Source organism: Glycine max, chromosome 14, assembly GCF_000004515.6.
Source record: "Glycine max cultivar Williams 82 chromosome 14, Glycine_max_v4.0, whole genome shotgun sequence".
NCBI classification, from domain to species: domain Eukaryota; kingdom Viridiplantae; phylum Streptophyta; class Magnoliopsida; order Fabales; family Fabaceae; genus Glycine; species Glycine max.
In genome coordinates, this window is record NC_038250.2 from 27384564 (window position 1) to 27403969 (window position 19406).

At 33.5% G+C, this 19406-nt stretch overlaps 1 protein-coding gene across 1 annotated transcript; it reads left to right on the plus strand.

Annotated features, from left to right (window-relative positions):
* The first annotated feature begins 5288 nt into the window (after positions 1-5288).
* LOC100809577 (uncharacterized) lies at positions 5289-19039 on the plus strand. The gene is made up of 6 exons (XM_014766793.1): positions 5289-5348; positions 7503-7929; positions 8149-8545; positions 8781-9558; positions 18696-18908; positions 18983-19039. Exons 1-6 carry the CDS (start codon positions 5289-5291, stop codon positions 19037-19039), a joined length of 1932 nt encoding a protein of 643 aa, XP_014622279.1.
* Positions 19040-19406: the final 367 nt, after the last annotated feature.

A 19406-nucleotide genomic window follows, 5' to 3' on the forward strand; every position in this document is an offset into this window, starting at 1 on the left:
CCTAATCTAAAATTTATAAGTTACGGAACCTATAAATATTTTTAATTTACTATATAAAAGATTTTAACTAAACCTAATCTACCATATAAAAATTTAAACTATTTCTAATTTATCATATCAAATATTTAAACTAGATGTAATGTACCGTATAAATTTTTTTAACTAAACCTAATCTAAAATTTATAAGTTACGGAACCTATAAATATTTTTAACTTACTATATAAAAGATTTTAACTAAACCTAATCTACCATATAAAAATTTAAACTATTTCTAATTTATCATATCAAATATTTAAACTAAATGTAATGTACCATATACAAAATTTAAACTATACCTAATCTAAAATTAATAAATTACGGAACCTAAAATTACTTTTAATCTACTATATAATTTTTTTTAATTAAACATAATGTATCATATAAAAATTTAAACTATTTCTAATTTATCATATTAAATATTCAAACTAAATGTAATGTACCATACCAAAAATTTAAACTAAATATAATGTACCATACAAAAAATTTAAACTAAACCTAATCTAAAATTATATTTTTCAAAACCTCAAACTATTCTTAATCTACTATATAAACAATTTTAACTAAACCTAATGTACCATATAAAAATTTAAACTATTCCTAATTTATCATATAAAATTAATAACTTAGATTACCTAAAACTATTCCTAATCTACCATATAATTTTTTTTAACTAAATCTAATCTACTATATAAAATACAAAACTCAAACTAATAATATTAACAAATAAACTAACTCTAATGTATCCTATAATACAAATACTAACATACTAACTAAAATTATAACATATACATATAATATAAATAATATCAATATTTCAAATTACAACTTAAAATTTATAAATAACACCTAAGCATACATAACATTAACATATAAAACAAACTTAACCTAAACATATTTAACACATAACACTTAAAATTTATAACCTAAACATGCATCAAATTTATTATCAATTAAAATAAACTTACCAAGAAGTTACAAGCAGTAGAAACCAAAGATGCAAGGAACCAACCAAAGGAAGCAAGCTTGAAGAAGGCTGAGCAAACGGGTAGCACAATGCAGCACGAGAACTGCATATAAAAGGAAGAAAGCGCTCCTCGTGATGGCGCGTTGGACTTGCAAACGCAACCCGCAGGCTCCAATGGCGTTTCCTTCCTGCTTCCTGCAGCTGCAGCAGTCTGCTGCAGCACTGTGCACCCTGTCACCTTCTGCAAAGCTAAAACGCCAGTTTGACTGGCGTCTTTAGTCTCCCATGCACAACGCGCCAGTGCACCTTGCACGTCCCACTCCATGTAAGCAAAAGGCCAAGCCGCTGCTGCTACTTGCGCGTCCCTCTCCACATGGCAGCTCCTACGCGGAAGCGCCAATGGTGGTGGCGCCATGCATGGCATTCACGTACCAAAAGAGCACCTGCCAGGAAAAACTTTTAGAAGAACCCCATTTGGGGAATTAGTTTGTAAAAGGGCACCAGTTGAGGATTTTTGCCCAACACTTTCACTATTTTTTTAACCACCATGGAGTCAATCACTCATCTTTATTGGAGAATATAGGTGACGGTCTTTAATAAGATTATTTCCTTTCAATTATATTTATTTCATGTATAAGACTCGAATCCATAACCTTACTTAAAAAGATCGAGTTCAATATCATTCAAATCAACGGTTTATTGATAACATTTTTCACTATTTATGATATAAAAGTACTCACCGATAAACTACTAATAATAAGATTCTCACATTGACCGTAAGATTAACTTGAACTTATGTGTTTGTAGGATACAAGTCCGATTATTATACCTTTATTGATAATATATCATTTTTTAAAGATTAAAAAATAAAACAATTCCGATTAGTATATTAATTTATATTTTTTTATTACTTTTACTAATAAGGTAAAAAAATAAAATAGGTATACTACTTTGGCAAGCTCATCATTTGTTTCGGCGAAGTAATGGCATACATTAACTCCCGGCCCGAAGGAAACTCAACCTTTTAATTTGATCATTAGTTAGTGAAATTAAAAGTCTCTAATCATTCTTTTCACTCTCCATAAATTCTAAAATTGGTCAATTTCATTCCTTCCGGCAAAAGGCAATGCTTTCCCGGATTCCTTGAGTTTCCAAATCGATCGCACGACAAAAGCCACAATATTAAAAAGCCAATAAATTCTTCATCTCCTATCACACCCAACCTTAAATTGACACACTTACGAATTACATATACCAAACAAAACGCTTATCTAAAAAAAATAAACATATACCAAACAAAAGATTGTCGACTCTGAAATCAAACCTAAACTATATTACCAAAATAATGAAAATCGTGTGTGCTCCTTCCTCCATGCCGTGGACTATATTACCAAAATAATAAAAATCGTGTAGCCACTATGCTGCCGAACTCCTTGACCAAAAATGTTAATGCATGGTAGTGCCATTTTGATAATGAAAAAAGTTTTAATTTTATACCGTAGTGTAGTGCACATTCTCTTTCCTAACTGGCCCGTACCGACTATGAGACCTTCCGTACTCATATACCCTAGAAATTTAGAAAACGACAACCAAATAAATTGTGGGGCCAATTGAATTGGATAGTATGCATTGTTAATAGCACGATACATGCCCTCTCGAAGTGACCTCTCATGAGAGCCATGCATGCATTTGGGAGTTGGGAGTTAATTGGAAACTGTCTAGTTAGTGTCATCTCATTCTTGCAAAATAAACAAATGATATGGTGTAACGAGTGACGAATTGTGAAGATATTGAGACTGTGATGGGGCAAGATGAAGTATGGGCTAAAGTACACTGAATGATTTTATATTTGCAAGGTTGTTGGGTCAGGGGAATGAAGAGGCAAAATCCATGTGGGGAGAGGGGAGTTTGATGAAAATATTCTTAAACTTATGAGTATTAAATCTCAAATTCCCTGTTTTGCTACAGGGAAGGGATATAGAGTGAAACTTCCAAGAAAAAATGTAGTACTACCAATGGTGTTGTCATATCAACAACCATATCCATAGTGATAGCCAGTGTTTGATAGCTGTTTTTATATCATGCAATAATATATGTCTTATGGGGCCAACGACAATAACTTCTTGAATCTTGATCCACTAGCAATAAGTGAGCTTCATATGCTACTTCGTACTGCACAAGATGATCCATTTTTTATTTTAAAATAATATCATCCCCTTTTCTTGTTATCCCATTATTAACATTGTTTTGTTTAAGTTGAAAGTTGGAGGGATGAAAATGAAAGAAGATTGAAAAGAGATGAAAGTTGATTTTGATTGTTGTTTGACTAGACTGAATTAGAAATAAAATATTTAAAAATTTGGTGGATCCACAAAATTTACTTTGTTTGCAAAAGTGAGATGAATATCGAGTTTTGGATTCTTTGCTGCCCTATAGTCCCTCCCCTGCAACAACATCTCAGTAATTTATAATTAACTATAAGAATATTATTATCCTTCACAATCAAATGTAAATCCAATGGTCAAGATTACTACTGTAGAGGCAGCACGCTTTAGAGACAGGGTCAGGCCCAAACAGCTCAAGAAAGGATTTTAGGTTAAAAAAAAGTTCTAATTTTTTTTAGTATTAATATACCTAAAAAAAATTTATTATAAAATTATATTTAAAATAAATTTTAATTAAAATATTATAAGTAATTGTTAATTTTTTTAGTGGTAACATAAGTAACAGTTAATGAATAATAACTCTTCACTAATATCTTATCTTGATTTAGAAAAAAAAGATTTAATAGTTAATAGTTAAAAAAACCTAAAAGTTTTTCTTACTAATAGATAGATGAACATTAATTTTAATAAACTATTCTATAAATAAATAAAAAGCGTCATTTTTAAATTTATTTTAGATCTTTCAAGTTTTTGAGTTGTCCAGTATAAAGGATCCATAGGATGAAAGATTAATGAAATGCATTATGCCTCCTTAATTCCAAAATTGTCCCTCCTTTATTCCTTATGCTCCTATCTCTTGTGGTCACCATCAATTGCATACCCGTAAGCTTTGCCTTTTTTTTTTTTTTTGTTAAACCGTTATTTTTGCCTTCTCCTAGAACTCTCCTCGCAAATCCTGTTAAATAAAATCAATTGTTTACAAAGGCACATAATAATCGATTATGTCTTGACTATATCCTTTTATATATTTTAACTAATAATAAAAGTTTTCAGAGGCATATAACTAATTATGCCTGGATCGATTATATCTCAATGGAAACTTTTATTACCAGTTAAAATAAAAGGCATATAGTCGATTATGCCTTATAATCGATTATATGACTATTTATTAAAAAAATCATATAAAAAATGAAATAAATATTTTTTAGTTGAGAGTAAAACAAGAATTTGATTAATGCTTAATTTTTTTTTCCTTTTCTTATCTACTTAGCCCTTTAATCCAAATATTTTATCTTTTATTCACTCTCTTTTATCTAAACCAAACAACCTTACTTTTTACTCTCTTTCAACTCTTTTTATTCCTTTTTTTTGTTCTCACACTTTCATTCACTTCTTTTCATTCTATCAGACACAAGCTAAATGAAAGGAAACTAAGAATTTTTTAGTTTGAAAAAAATATTTATTTATTTTTATTGTAAAAATAATAAATAGTGAAAACATAAAATTAAATAAGAAAACAATGAAAAAATGTTGGCTATTTCCTATTCTAATTTTTGAGAAGAAAATAATATGACATTTATAATTAGAAGTAAAAATAGAAAACAAAGACAAGAACATTTTACCCAACCTAAAAGACCCTAGCATTCTCTTAACCAGTTAACCTTGTGACTTTTAAGATAGATTAGTAATTCTTGTCGTATACCTGTAAATAATGATTAAGGACTTTCCTTTTTAGTTTCTTCTTTTTCCATATTCTCCTCGTCTTTTTTTTTTTTTTTTTCCATTTGTCTGGACATAAAAAAGTGAATAAAGATGTACAAGAGTGAAAAGACAATATAATACGAAGACATGAATAATGACATTCGAACTAACATAGATGATATTTTTTACCAGAAAAGTTCATGCACGGAACAAGTCCTAGTTCATCTTTTTGACATTTTTCTTGTGAGCTATCGTAACTATTAGTGTTCGAGCTTGGAATCAGTCCCAATTGAGTTCCACTTATAGTTCAAAACAGAATAATTGAACACGAAAAAAAAAAATTTGGGTAACAAATTTTGATGGGAAAAATACGATTTAATTAAATTTAAGGTTAAGATTGGAATTTTCTTGATATATAAATGAGGAAGAGGGGGAATGGACTACTGAGGATCTTGCTTGATGATATGGTGGGGACTGAGGTAAGTCCATGCGCTCCAACAATGCAACCTAGAGTGTTGACGCTGCAGTTTGATTCGATTTTTAAATAAAAAAAATCATATGAATCAAATATAAAATAAGAATATGATTTGATTTGATTCAGTTTAAATATAAGATTAAATTCAAATGAGATTAAATTAAACCAATCTTTTATGATTTGATTTGATTCGGTTGTGTGATTTTTTTAAATCTATTATCATAATTTAAATTTATCAACTAAACTTACAAAATTATTATATATGCTATAGAAGTTTAAAAAGGAATTTTATTTTTACTAAATTTTGTTTAACATATTTTAGTTGAATATTATTATCTTCATTTCTACTTAGCATTAATATAAAATAATATTACCAACTCTTTTTGTAACATAATAGTAATTTGTGTATCACTTGATATTTAATATTATTTTTAATAATATTAGTACATCCTTATTAACATATGAAAGTAAAATATGCATTTTCATTATAAACCAAATGAAAAGTAATAATTTTTTAATACTTATTATTAATTATCACAATAAAAATAAATATAAGATTGTTCGGTTTGGTCCAATACATTATAATAAGATCCGAAAATCAAACCACAAAAAATATGTGATCTTTTAGATTTTTATTTTTATAGTTTTCAATTTAAACGGTTTTTGACTTTTTTTGGTTCAATTTGATTGCTTTTTATTTGATTTTGAATACCCCTATTGCAACCTACAATTGCTTCTATAACAAATATAGAGGTACAAAGGATGTAGACAATGCTTTGAAATTGTTTGAGATGAAGGGTGTTCGTTTGTGCTTGCAAATCTTGCACACATACATTTTGTTTGGGACGATGAACGAGGATCATGAAATTAGAAGAGGAAAGCGCATTCTCTAACCTAAAAGGTGAAAATGAGTCACCATGGAGACGGGAGAGAATGAATTTCATAGTGGCAATTGCTAGGGGCACCCAGCAACATTGCTGGTGCACCCAACAATTTTTAAAAAACCCAAAAAATGCCCCTGTACGTTTTTCTTTTATAAAAAGCTATTTTTTTTATTTCATGCTTCCTTTCTGCTTTCTCTTCTGTGTTTTCTCCATTTTGGTGTGTTTTCTCCATTCTAGTGCTTGTGCTGTGCGATTTTTGTCGGTGCTGGTTGTGCTTGTGCTTTGCTTTGGTGTGATATTTGTCAACTAAGGTACGTAGCTGCTTTTCTGTGGTTGATTGTTTATTTTTGGTAGTAGAATGGTGTAAGCGTTTCAGATTCGACCCAAGAAATTTTCTTCCAGCGAAGACATTACAATTGCGGAAGAAAAAAACTTCTTCCGTGGAGTCTCGCGGAAGACGTCTTCCGTGAGATTCAACGGAAGAAGGTTTCTTCCGTTGTTGAAATTACACCTGCAGAAGAATGCTTCTTCCGTGGAGTCTCGCGGAAGACGTCTTCTGTGAGACTCCACGGAAGAAGCATTCTTCTGCTATTGACATTACAACTGCGGAAGACAGCTTCTTCCGTGGAGACTCACGGAAGACATTTTCCGCGAGCACTCATGGAAGATGTCTTCCGCAGTTGTGATATCAACAGCGGAAGAAAGCTTCTTTCGTGGAGTAATTCGTTTTATGATTTTTTAGTTTTAAGATTATTTTGAATGTTATTTTGGTTAATTCTATTTGTAATTTATGTGAAACATAAAAATATATTTGTTGGTTGAAGTGTTGATTTTTTTTGCCTAGGTTGAAGTATTTTTTGGTTAAAAGAACTTTGTAGGTTATAATTTTGAAATTATGTAATTAAAAGTTGAATTTGGTTATGTATATGTAGATTAAATATTTGTGTGAGGTTGTCAAATGTTGAATTAATTTGATATTCGTAGTTTGTAAATTTTTTTGGGTTGCTGTATTGTTCAAATTATTTAGTTGAATGTTGAATCAGGTGATAGTTATAGTTTGAATTAAGATGGACGAAGATCAATGGGCATATTACAGTGCGATGTCCGAAGAAGTTGATATGGATTTTCAAGATGAAGAAGATTGTGGTGTGAATGAAGCACATGTTGATTGTTCAGATGCTTTTAATACTTCTCAGGTAATCATGTCGATTAGTTTTAATTGTTTGGTCTAATGTATGATTTGTGTAAAAATTAATATGTCGTGGTTGTGTTAGGTCTTTGCAACCCGAGAAGATGTTTTGAAGTGGGCTCGAACGGTTGCCCATGAAAATGGTTTTGTTGCAGTAATTATGAGGTCTGATACATATACTGGTAGCAGAGGAAGAACTTCATTTGTGTTAATTGGGTGTGAAAGGAGCGGTAAGTACAATGGTAGGAAGAAAGAATTTGTTAGAAGAGACACAGGTACTAGAAAATGTGGTTGTCCCTTTAAGATTCGTGGAAAACCAGTGCATGGAGGTGAAGGTTGGGCGGTGAAGCTAATATGTGGGATTCACAACCATGAATTGGCGAAGACCTTAGTTGGACATCCATATGCTGGGAGATTGACAGATGATGAGAAGAATATCATTGCTAATATGACAAAGTCGAATGTGAAACCAAGAAACATCCTGCTAACGTTGAAGGAGCACAACAGCAGCAGTTGCACCACAATCAAACAAATCTACAATGCAAGAAGTGCATATCGTTCTTCAATCAGAGGAGATGACACTGAAATGCAACACCCAATGAGGCTCCTTGAACGTGACCAATACATTCATTGGCATAGATTGAAGGATGAAGATGTGGTGCGTGATTTGTTTTGGTGTCACCCAGATGCAGTTAAGTTATGTAACGCATGTCATCTTGTTTTTTTGATAGACAGTACCTACAAAACAAATAGGTACAGGCTCCCATTGCTTGACATTGTGGGGGTGACACCAACCGGGATGACTTTCTCGGCTGGGTTTGCATATCTGGAGGGTGAGCGCGTGAACAATCTTGTATGGGCATTGGAACGGTTTCGAGGCCTTTTTTTAAGAAACGACCGCCTTCCTGTTGTTATTGTCACAGACAGAGACCTAGCCCTGATGAATGCTGTGAAAGTTGTGTTTCCGGAGTGTACGAATTTGTTGTGCAAGTTTCACATAGACAAGAATGTGAAGGCAAAGTGTAAATCGCTAATTGGTCAGAAGAATGCCTGGGACTATGTAATGGATAACTGGGGTAACCTGGTAGATTGTCCTTCGGAACAGGAGTTCCCTGAGCACCTTCAAAGGTTTCAAGTAGCGTGTTCCCCGTGACCAATGTTCATTGACTACGTATGTGAGACATGGATTGTCCCACACAAGGAGAAATTTATCTTGGCCTGGACGAATAAGGTGATGCACCTAGGCAACACAACAACAAATATGTATTTAAATGTTTTATTATTTTAGTCAAGTTTCTTTTAATGATTGTTTGGAACATTATTGTTATTAATTTGTCTTCTCTGTTGTGTGTTTTAAATGTAGGGTTGAATCTGCTCATTGGTCTTTGAAAAGGATATTACATAATAGCGTTGGAGACCTCTGTAGTGTTTGGGATGCAATGAACAACATGATGATGCTGCAGCACACTGAAATTAGAGCATCATTCGAAACAAGTACACATGTCGTTGGTCATGTTTTTAAGAAAACCTTATACAAAAGGCTTCTGGGAATGGTGTCAAGGTACGCTTTAAATGAAATTTCGGTTGAGTTTGAGTGCGTACGTCATTTGAAAGACAATCTGTCTTCTTGTGGGTGTGTCTTGAGAACCACGCTAGGTCTTCCTTATGCATGCGAGCTACAAAGGTATGATGGTGGCAGCATCCCACTGGATGCAGTCCATATGCACTGGAGGAGACTTGATTTTTCAGACCAGGGGCTATGTGAGGCCGAAGTGAGCATCAAGGAAGAGATTGATAGAATACATAAAAGATTCGAGGAACTTGATGTTTGCGGGAAAGTTACTTTCAAGAGTAAACTCCGAGAATTTGCGTTTCCCGATGAGACCTCTATGTGCCCTCCTCCAACAAAGGTTAAGACGAAAGGTGCCCCGAAAAAGGTAATGAAAAGAAGCGAAAGATCGACAAAGCGTGATCCATCTTATTGGGAGTATGTTGATGCTTATCATTTAGTTCAAAACAGAAACACCTCAGTCAGACCCAGTGCATCATCTTTTAAACCACCGAAGCCAGCAAGGATGATCCCCATGTTGGATCAATTTCCGCCATTTATGCATGGTTTCATTGAGGATGTTGTTGATGTTGTTAGACAAGTGGCCTCAGATATCTTAAGAAGGGGGGGTTGAATTAAGATATTACAAACTATTTCCCCAATTAAAATTCTATTTCACTTTCTATTCAAGTTATAAATTCCCTTAATAATGAACTTCTTAAATATTGATTCAAATAGAACAATTTGAATATGAATATAAAACAATAATAAATAAAGGAGTTTAAGGGAAGAGAAAGTGCAAACTCAGATTTATACTGGTTCGGCCACACCCTTGTGCCTACGTCCAGTCCCCAAGCAACCCGCTTGAGAGTTCCACTATCTTGTAAATTCCTTTTACAAGTTCTAAACACACAAGGACAATCCTTCCTTTGTGTTTAGAATTCTTTTACAACAAGAGACCCTCGGTCTCTTAATCCCTTAGAGAATTAGAAAGAGAAGAAGAATGAATCTCTCTTGAAAGAGATAGATTTTACAATCTGAGCACTCAAATGATTCCTTAATGAATTGCAATTGAATTGGCCAAGGAATTCTTAAGAGGATAAAACGATTTTGCTTTTTGAGAGAATAAACACTTGTTGTTCTGAAAAACTCTAAGCAAATTCGTGTTCTAAGTCACATATATATAGACCATTGGTGGTCATGTAAAAGCCTTTTGAGAAGTTGTGACTCTTAGAAATATTTTTCTGAAAATATTGTCTGGTAATCGATTACAGGATTTGTGTAATCGATTACAACTTTTAAAATTTGAATTAAAGCGTTCATTAACTGCTGGTAATCGATTACCAATATTGTGTAATCGATTACATAGTTTAAAATTTGAATTCAAATATTTTGTAGCTGTTGTAAAGCATTTTTGGCCACTAGTAATCGATTACATCCTTTGGTAATCGATTACCAGAGAGTAAATCTCTTGAAAGATACTTTTTAACTTAAATTACTTGGCCAAACCTTTTGCTAAATCAATTAGGAATTCCCTTCCTAAAATACTAGTGATCATCTTGATGCTGTGGCGTGTATTCTTGAATCTTTGTCTTGAATTTAAACTTGAAAAGCCCATTTGCATCATTTACATCAAATCATCATGATCATCATCAAAATACCAAAGGCATTTGCTTCTACATTCTCCCCCTTTTTGATGATTACAATATAAGTCCTGAAATCAAGATTCAAGCAAGCAATGTATATATTTAAAATTTGTGTTTTACTCCCCCTATGTTTTGGAATTGATGATCACTTGATTTCTAACTTTTATCACTTGATTTCTAAGCTTTTTCTAAGCTTTTCTACACCCCATTTTTCTCCCCCTTTGGCAACATCAAAAAGCCAAAGTACATGGGCATCAATATCAAAGTATAAAGCATAACCAATCAATCTCACAAATAAGACACAATCAAACCAGAATCCAAACAATTTAAAACCAAAACCACAGAGTATCAAAGCACAAAATCTGAAATCCAAATACTACAAGCTAAATAAAGTACTGACCATAATGATCTAAGTAGCATAGCCAAAATACACGGCTTAAAAGAGACATATAATTAGAAAGTAAAATCTAAGAAGGTGGAGGTGGCAGTGGAAGATCGAAACTCTGAAGAATGTAACCTACATCCTCTTCAAGCTGTGTGAGGCGAATATCCATGCCGGCAAAATGTGTATCCAATGAGTCGAAACGTTCACCAACATAAGAACGAAGACCTCGTAATTCCGTAAAGACTTCATTCATGAGTGCTGAATCTTCTCGCTGAGGAGGAGGTGAAGGAGTACGCTCATCTTGAGGAGGGAGTGCGTCCTTCTTTAGCCATTGACCATTCCGATCCTTACGGTAACCAAAGGAAGTCACTGCACCAGCACCAATTGCAAAGGAACGCTTGACTTGAACAAATGGTTCATCATCAAGCGGAATTTGAAAATGACGCAGAAACAAAGTTATCAATTGTGGGTAAGGTAGAGGTGCATTGGCCCGTAATGCCTTATGCATTCGGTACTGAACCAAAATGGGCCCAGTCGATCTGACGACCGGTAAGGAAAGCCCACATCAGAATCAAATCCTCCTCAGAGGCTTGTGCTAAATTTGAAGACCGAGGAAGCAAAATTCTAACAATTATGTAGTGCATGATGCGATTATCAAATGTGAATGACCCGGACAGCAATCTACCGATCATTTCAGCCTGGTCATTGCAGACCATACGACGAGCATCATGACTAGAATAATCAAATTTCCAGTCATCAACAATGGTGCCCTCAAAAGGTGCACCTTGACTGGGTAAATGAGTTAAAGAAAAGAACAATGACTGATCAATGACCATAGGAATACCATGCACCTCAGAGGTAATAGTGCCATCCTGAATTTTTAAATTGCAGTAGAAGACCTTTACAAGTTCAGGATAATGTGGCAATTTTAATGACATGAAATCAACAAGGCCAAAATTTTGAAACACTTGATAGCAATCAAACGTTTCATCATTAAAGAACTCTATGTCTAGGTACTTAGGGTCTAAGATGATCCTAGAAGAAAATTGAGAAAGGTACCGTAGACGCTGATCATCGGAAGAAAACAATGTGAATGATCTTAGAGATGACAAAGATGGATGAATAGGTGCTGTGGGTGCTCCGGATGGTCCGTGGCGGCGATGGGCAGCAGCAGCGGCGGTGGAGGATGATCCCTTTCTCTTGTTTGATGGCTCTGCCATTTGATGAAGTTTTAGTGGATTTTAATCAGTGAAAGTGAAAGAGGAGTGAAAAAGAGGAAGATTGGGCTTTACGGGACGTGATTTGGTGAAGAATTGAGTGAGATACGAAGGTTGGAAGATTTAGGTATGGAGGAGGCGTGAGAGAGAGCCTTGGCTGCGCAGCAACTCTAATTTCGTGAGTATTTATAGACGAGGACGAGTTGTAATCGATTACAAGGCTTGGTAATCGATTACAGGAGTAATAAGCCTTCTGGTAATCGATTACAGGATGTTGTAATCGTTTACAGGCTGCCTGTTCTTGTGTAATCGATTACACTGGATGGTAATTGATTACCAGAGCATAAACTAGGCTAGTTTCTTAAAAAAATACCTATGTCTATACTAAACACATCTAATATGATTAATCATCACTACTAATGCACTTAATTCAATCATTCAACTATAAAACACACAGGAATACATAAATTCTATCATAATAACAAGAATTAAACAAAAACAATCAAAGTAACATATAAACAATCAATCATAAGAATAAATTAATCAATCAATCCTTATTTGTCCAAATCACTAACATCTAGGAGGCCTAATTCCCTTCTAATAGAGAATAATGCTTCTTTGGGGAGAGGTTTTGTGAAAATATCAGCAAGTTAGTTCTTAGTATCAACAAACTCTAATACAAAATCTCCCTTTAGGACATGATCTCTAAGAAAATGGTGCCTAATTTCTATATGTTTGGTTCTAGAGTGTTGAACTGGGTTCTTGGAGAGATTAATTGCACTTGTATTATCACATCTAATAGGTATATGGTCAAGAAGAATTCCATAATCAGAAAGTTGTTGCTTCATCCATAAGATTTGTGCACAACAACTGCCGACAAAAATATATTCCGCTTCTGCAATGGATAAAGCAACACTATTTTGTTTCTTACTGTGCCAAGAAACTAGAGCAGATCCAATGAATTGACAAGTTCCACTAGTGCTCTTTCTATCTATTTTAGAACCGGCAAAGTCTGAATCAGAATATCCAATTAATGTGCATGTGGAATTTCTAGGATACCATAAACCTATGTTTGTAGTGCCTACCAAATATCTAATGATCCTTTTAACAGCACTAAGATGTGATTGTTTAGGATTTGATTGAAATCTAGCACACATACACACACTAAACATTATATCAGGCCTGCTAGCAGATAAATAAAGAAGCGATCCGATCATACCTCGACATTGCTTAACATCTATTGACTGACCGGTTTCATCTTTATCTAGATAGCAAGCAGTGCTCATTGGTGTAGCCATGTGCTTAACATTTTCCATGTCGAATTTGTGGATTAACTCTTTGCAATATTTGGATTGATTGACAAAGATACCATCCTTAGTTTGTTTAATTTGCAATCCATGAAAGAAGTTAAGTTCTCCCATCATTGACATTTCAAATTCACTTTGCATGTCATGGGAGAAGTCCTTGCACAACAATTCGTTAGTGGATCCAAAAATAATGTCATCAACATAAATTTGAACTAATAAAATATCATTTGATTTTCTTTTTATAAAAAGAGTAGTATCCCCTTTTCCTCTAGAAAAGTCCTTTTCTAAAAGGAACTTACTTAAACGCTCGTACCAAGCCCTAGGGGCTTGTTTCAAGTCATATAAAGCCTTTTTCAATTTATAAACATGATTTGGCTTATCCAATATTTCAAAACCTGGTGGTTGTTCAACATATACTTCTTCTTGAATTAAGCCATTCAGAAAAGCACTTTTAACATCCATTTGATAAAACTTAAAGTTCATTATGGATGCATATGCTAAGAGCATTCTAATGGCTTCTAATCTAGCAACTAGAACATATGTTTCCTCATAATCTATACCTTCTTCTTGATTATACCCTTTTGCAACTAATCTAGCCTTATTTCTAATGATTATTCCATGTTCATCTAACTTATTTCTAAACACCCATTTTGTTCCTATGATGGGATAATTTTTAGGTTTCTCTATAAGTTCCCACACATTGTTTCTTTCAAATTGATTCAGTTCTTCTTGCATGGCAATGATCCAGTTATCATCTACTATGGCTTCTTTTATATTTTTAGGTTCAATCATAGATACAAAAGCCATATTATTGCATAAATCTTTAAGAGAGTGTCTAGTTGTTACCCCTTTTGAGATATCACCAATAATGTTGTCAAGGGGATGATCTTTTGAAGATTTCCATTCTTTTGGAAGTTCATCATTGGATTTGACTTCTTCTGGAGGATCTTCATTGTTTCCTTTACCATTTCCTTTAGAATCTTGTCCATGAATATGCATTTGTTCTAAAGAATCTGCAATATCATCTAGCATATTCTTTCTTGACAAGATAGCATCAGATTCATCAAAGGTAACATGAATGGATTCCTCAATATTCATAGTTCTTTTATTATATATCCTATATGCTTTGCTTTGTAATGAATATTCAAGAAAGATGCCTTCATCAGATTTTGCATCAAATTTTCTTAGATTATCTTTACCATTATTAAGCACAAAGCATTGCAATAAAAAACATGTAGATGTGAAATGTTGGGTTTTCTACCATTATATAACTCATATGGGGTTTTCTTTAAAATGGGTCTTATTAAGGCCCTATTCATGATGTAACATGCAGTATTGACCGCTTCAGCCCAAAAATATTTTGGAAGAAAAGTATCATTTAATAAAGTTCTAGCAATTTCTTCCAATGACCTATTTTTCCTCTCAACAACTCCATTTTGTTGAGGGGTTCTAGGTGCAGAAAAATTGTGTTCAATACCATGTTCTTCACAAAATGATTCAAAATCTTTGTTTTCAAACTCACCCCCATGATCACTTCTAATGGATGCAATCTTAAGATTTTTCTTGTTTTGTATAACTTTAGCAAGTTTTCTAAATGCTTGGAATGCATCACTTTTATGAGTAATAAATAATGTCCAAGTATATCTAGAGAAATCATCAACTATAACAAGGGCATAGTAATTTCCTCCAAAACTCATGGTTCTAGATGAACCAAATAAATCCATATGCAATAATTGTAAGGGTTGAGTGGTTGAAACAATATTTTTAGGTTTGAATGAGACTCTAGTTTGTTTGCCCTTTTGACATGCATCACATAGTTTATCTTTTTCAAATTTCAATTTAGGCAAACCAACTACTAAATCTTTTGAAATTAATTTATTTAAGTGATCCATGTTTATGTGAGCAATTCTTTTATGCCATAACCATGGATCATCATCTTTGCTAAGAAAACAATGATTGTTTTCTAGTTTTAGGCTTAAGTCTATCATGTAAACATTGTTGACTCTATGTCCTACATGCTTTATATTAATGTCATGCTTATGTTCTATAAGACATTTTTTAGAATCAAATGATACTAGATAGCCTTTGTCACATAATTGACTAACACTAAGCAGGCTGTGCTTAAGACCTTCAACAAGTAGAACATTTTCAATGGAGTTTGAAGAATTTGTACCTATTTTACCAACTCCAAGGATTCTACCTTTGTTGTTGTCACCATATGTTACATGCCCGTTTTTCTTTGGAGAGATATGTGTAAACTTTGATGCATCTCCAGTCATATGTTTTGAGCATCCGCTATCTATGTACCACTTCTTCCTCAAAGACACCTACATAATCAAGTTTTTGACTTAGGTACCCAAACTTTATTGGGTCCTTGTGTGTTAGTATAAACTGAGGATCCTTTTGGGACCCATATCATTTTAATGTTGCTGTAATTTTTCTTAAAGTAGCAAGTAGATATGCCATTTCCTTTTCTTCCACAGTAAAAACAAGTGATAGAACTAGAATTATATTTTTGTGTGGAAGTAGAGAAGTTTTTATGAAAATTTTGTTGTTTTTCAGATTTATACCCTAGTCCAGCCTTATTGGAAACATATCTTTGTTTTCCTAATATGACATCTAAATTATTTTTACTATAAGAAAATTTTGCAAGTGAGTTTTTCAATTTTAATTTTTTTTCATATTTTTCACAACAACTTCAAGAATCTGATATTTTCTTGTCAGAAATAGTAGAGATATGAACTTTTTCATTTGTTTTAGAAATTGAGACTTCATTTCTAAGATGATCTAATTCTTTGTTTAATTTTGAAATTTCATTTTCTAAATTTGAAATTGTTTTCTTAGAAGATGAAACTAACTTTGCAAGTTTAATTGACTCTTTATGCAGATCAGCAAATGCATCTTGCAATTCATCAAAAGAAATAGATAAGTTATTTGAAGATGTTACCTCTTTATCACTTTCATAACTTTTAGCCATAAGGCAGAGATTTATCTCTTCATTTTCTAAATCTTCAGAAGATTCCATATCGTTTTCATCCCATGTGATGCATGCTTTCTTCAATTTCTTTTCACTAAGATTTTTCTTTTCAGACTTCTCCATCTTTTTCTTGAAGATGGGACAATCAACCCTCAGATGTCCAGGTTGATTGCATTCAAAGCATTTTAGAGTAGAGGATGAAGTTTCTGTCCTTCTCTTAGATTTAAATTGGGTCGCCTTTGATTTCCTCTTACTTTAAGAAACTTGTTGAATCTTTTTACAAAAAGGCTTAGATCATCATCATCATCTAGATCATTTTCCTTATCACTTTCTTCTTGGATTGAAGATGATGCTTTAAGAGCAATTCCTTTCTTTTTCTTGTCATTTTCTTCATGTTGGCGTAATCTCAATAATTCCATCTCGTGTTCCTGTAACTTTCCAAATAGAGTGGCAAGAGACATGTTAGATAAATCTCTTGATTCAGTAATGGCCGTTACTTTAGGTTGCCATTCTCTACTTAAACATCTTAACACTTTGTTTATGAGATCCTCATTTTGAAATTCTTTACCTAAGGCTGCCAGATGATTTACTATATGTGTAAATCTCTTTTGCATGTCTTGAATGCTTTCATTTGCATTCATCCTAAACAGTTCATACTCATGGGTTAGTTTGTTTATTCTAGATCTTTTAACATCTGTTGTTCCTTCATGTGTTAATTGTAGAGTGTCCCACATTTCCTTAGCACTTTTACAATTTGAAACCCTGAAATATTCATCCATTCCCAGGGCAGATGTTATTATGTTTTTGGCTTTTAGATTGTATTGAACTCGTCTTCTATCCTCTTCAGACCATCTATCTCTAGGTTTTTCTATTGTTATGCTTTCACTTGATGTGCTACCATCTATTGTAATTCTTTCTACTGTGGTGGGTATATATGGCCCTATTTCTATGGCTTCCCAAATACTTAAGTCTATTGCCTCAATAAAAATTTGCATTCGGGTTTTCCAATAGTGGTAACCCTCTCCATTAAAGATTGGAGGTCTATTGATAGAATTTCCTTTTGGAAATAAGGAGTTTGCTGAGGCCATTTTTCTTGAAGCTTCTAAACTTTATACAAGAATGAAGCTCTGATACCACTTGTTAGACAAGTGGCCTCAGATATCTTAAGAAGGGGGGGGGGGTTGAATCCCCAATTAAAATTCTATTTCACTTTCTATTCAAGTTATAAATTCCCTTAATAATGAACTTCTTAAATATTGATTCAAATAGAACAATTTGAATATGAATATAAAAAAATAATAAATAAAGGAGTTTAAGGGAAGAGAAAGTGCAAACTCAGATTTATACTGGTTCGGCCACACCCTTGTGCCTACGTCCAGTCCCCAAGCAACCCGCTTGAGAGTTCCACTATCTTGTAAATTCCTTTTACAAGTTCTAAACACACAAGGACAATCCTTCCTTTGTGTTTAGAATTCTTTTACAATAAGAGACCCTCGGTCTCTTAATCCCTTAGAGAATTAGAAAGAGAAGAAGAATGAATCTCTCTTGAAAGAGATAGATTTTACAATCTGAGCACTCAAATGATTCCTTAATGAATTGCAATTGAATTGGCCAAGGAATTCTTAGGAGGATAAAACGATTTTTCTTTTTGAGAGAATAAACACTTGTTGTTCTGAAAAACTCTAAGCAAATTCGTGTTCTAAGTCACATATATATGGACCATTGGTGGTCATGTAAAAGCCTTTTGAGAAGTTGTGACTCTTAGAAATATTTTTCTGAAAATCTTGTCTGGTAATCGATTACAGGATTTGTGTAATCGATTACAGCTTTTAAAATTTGAATTAAAACGTTCATTAACTGTTGGTAATCGATTACCAATATTGTGTAATCGATTACACAGTCTAAAATTTGAATTCAAATATTTTGTAGCTGTTGTAAAGCATTTTTGGCCACTGATAATCGATTACATCCTCTGGTAATCGATTACCAGAGAGTAAATCTCTTGAAAAATACTTTTTAACTTAAATTACTTGGCCAAACCTTTTGCCAAATCAATTAGGAATTCCCTTCCTAAAATACTAGTGATCATCTTGATGCTGTGGTGTGTATTCTTGAATCTTTGTCTTGAATTTAAACTTGAAAAGCCCATTTGCATCATTTACATCAAATCATCATGATCATCATCAAAACACCAAAGGCATTTGCTTCTACAGATGTGAAAGCGGATGGTAATTGTGGATATCGGTCAGTTTCCGCTTTGTTAGGTATGGGAGAAGAGTGTTGGGCCATGATGCGTAACGAATTGATTAAAGAAATTGGCAAATGGTCGCAAGACTACACAAAGATCTTTGGTGGCACAGAGAGATATGAACAACTGAGGTTGTCCCTACACGTGGATGGGTTTTTGAAGGTATGTTTTTAGGTTAATTTTTTTACATAAGTAATGTTTACATGACTGACACGTGTATTTGTTATGTGATTTAGGTTAGTATGGACAAATGGATGGATATAACAGATATGGGATATGTAATTGCGTCATGATATAATGTAATCCTTGTATCGTTGTCACGACAACAAAGATTCACATTTTTCCTCTCAGAAGTTGACCACCGGCCGATTCTGCTTCGCACCGCATAATATGCGTCGATCATGTGTTTGGCAGTCATTTTGTTCAGGTCCATTGAAAATTCGTTTACTCAAATAATTTCAATTATTGAATGAGTTGGTTTGTTTGTTTAACTTATTATTGTAATTTCACTTACAACAAGTTTATCTGAAAGATCGTTGTCCCTTACCGCCTATGGCGTTGTTGTGGTCAAGCAATGCATATCCGGAGGCAAAACAATGGTCAACTGCATATGTAGGCAGAATGTAGCAATACTTAAGCCTAATGACAATTAATACAACG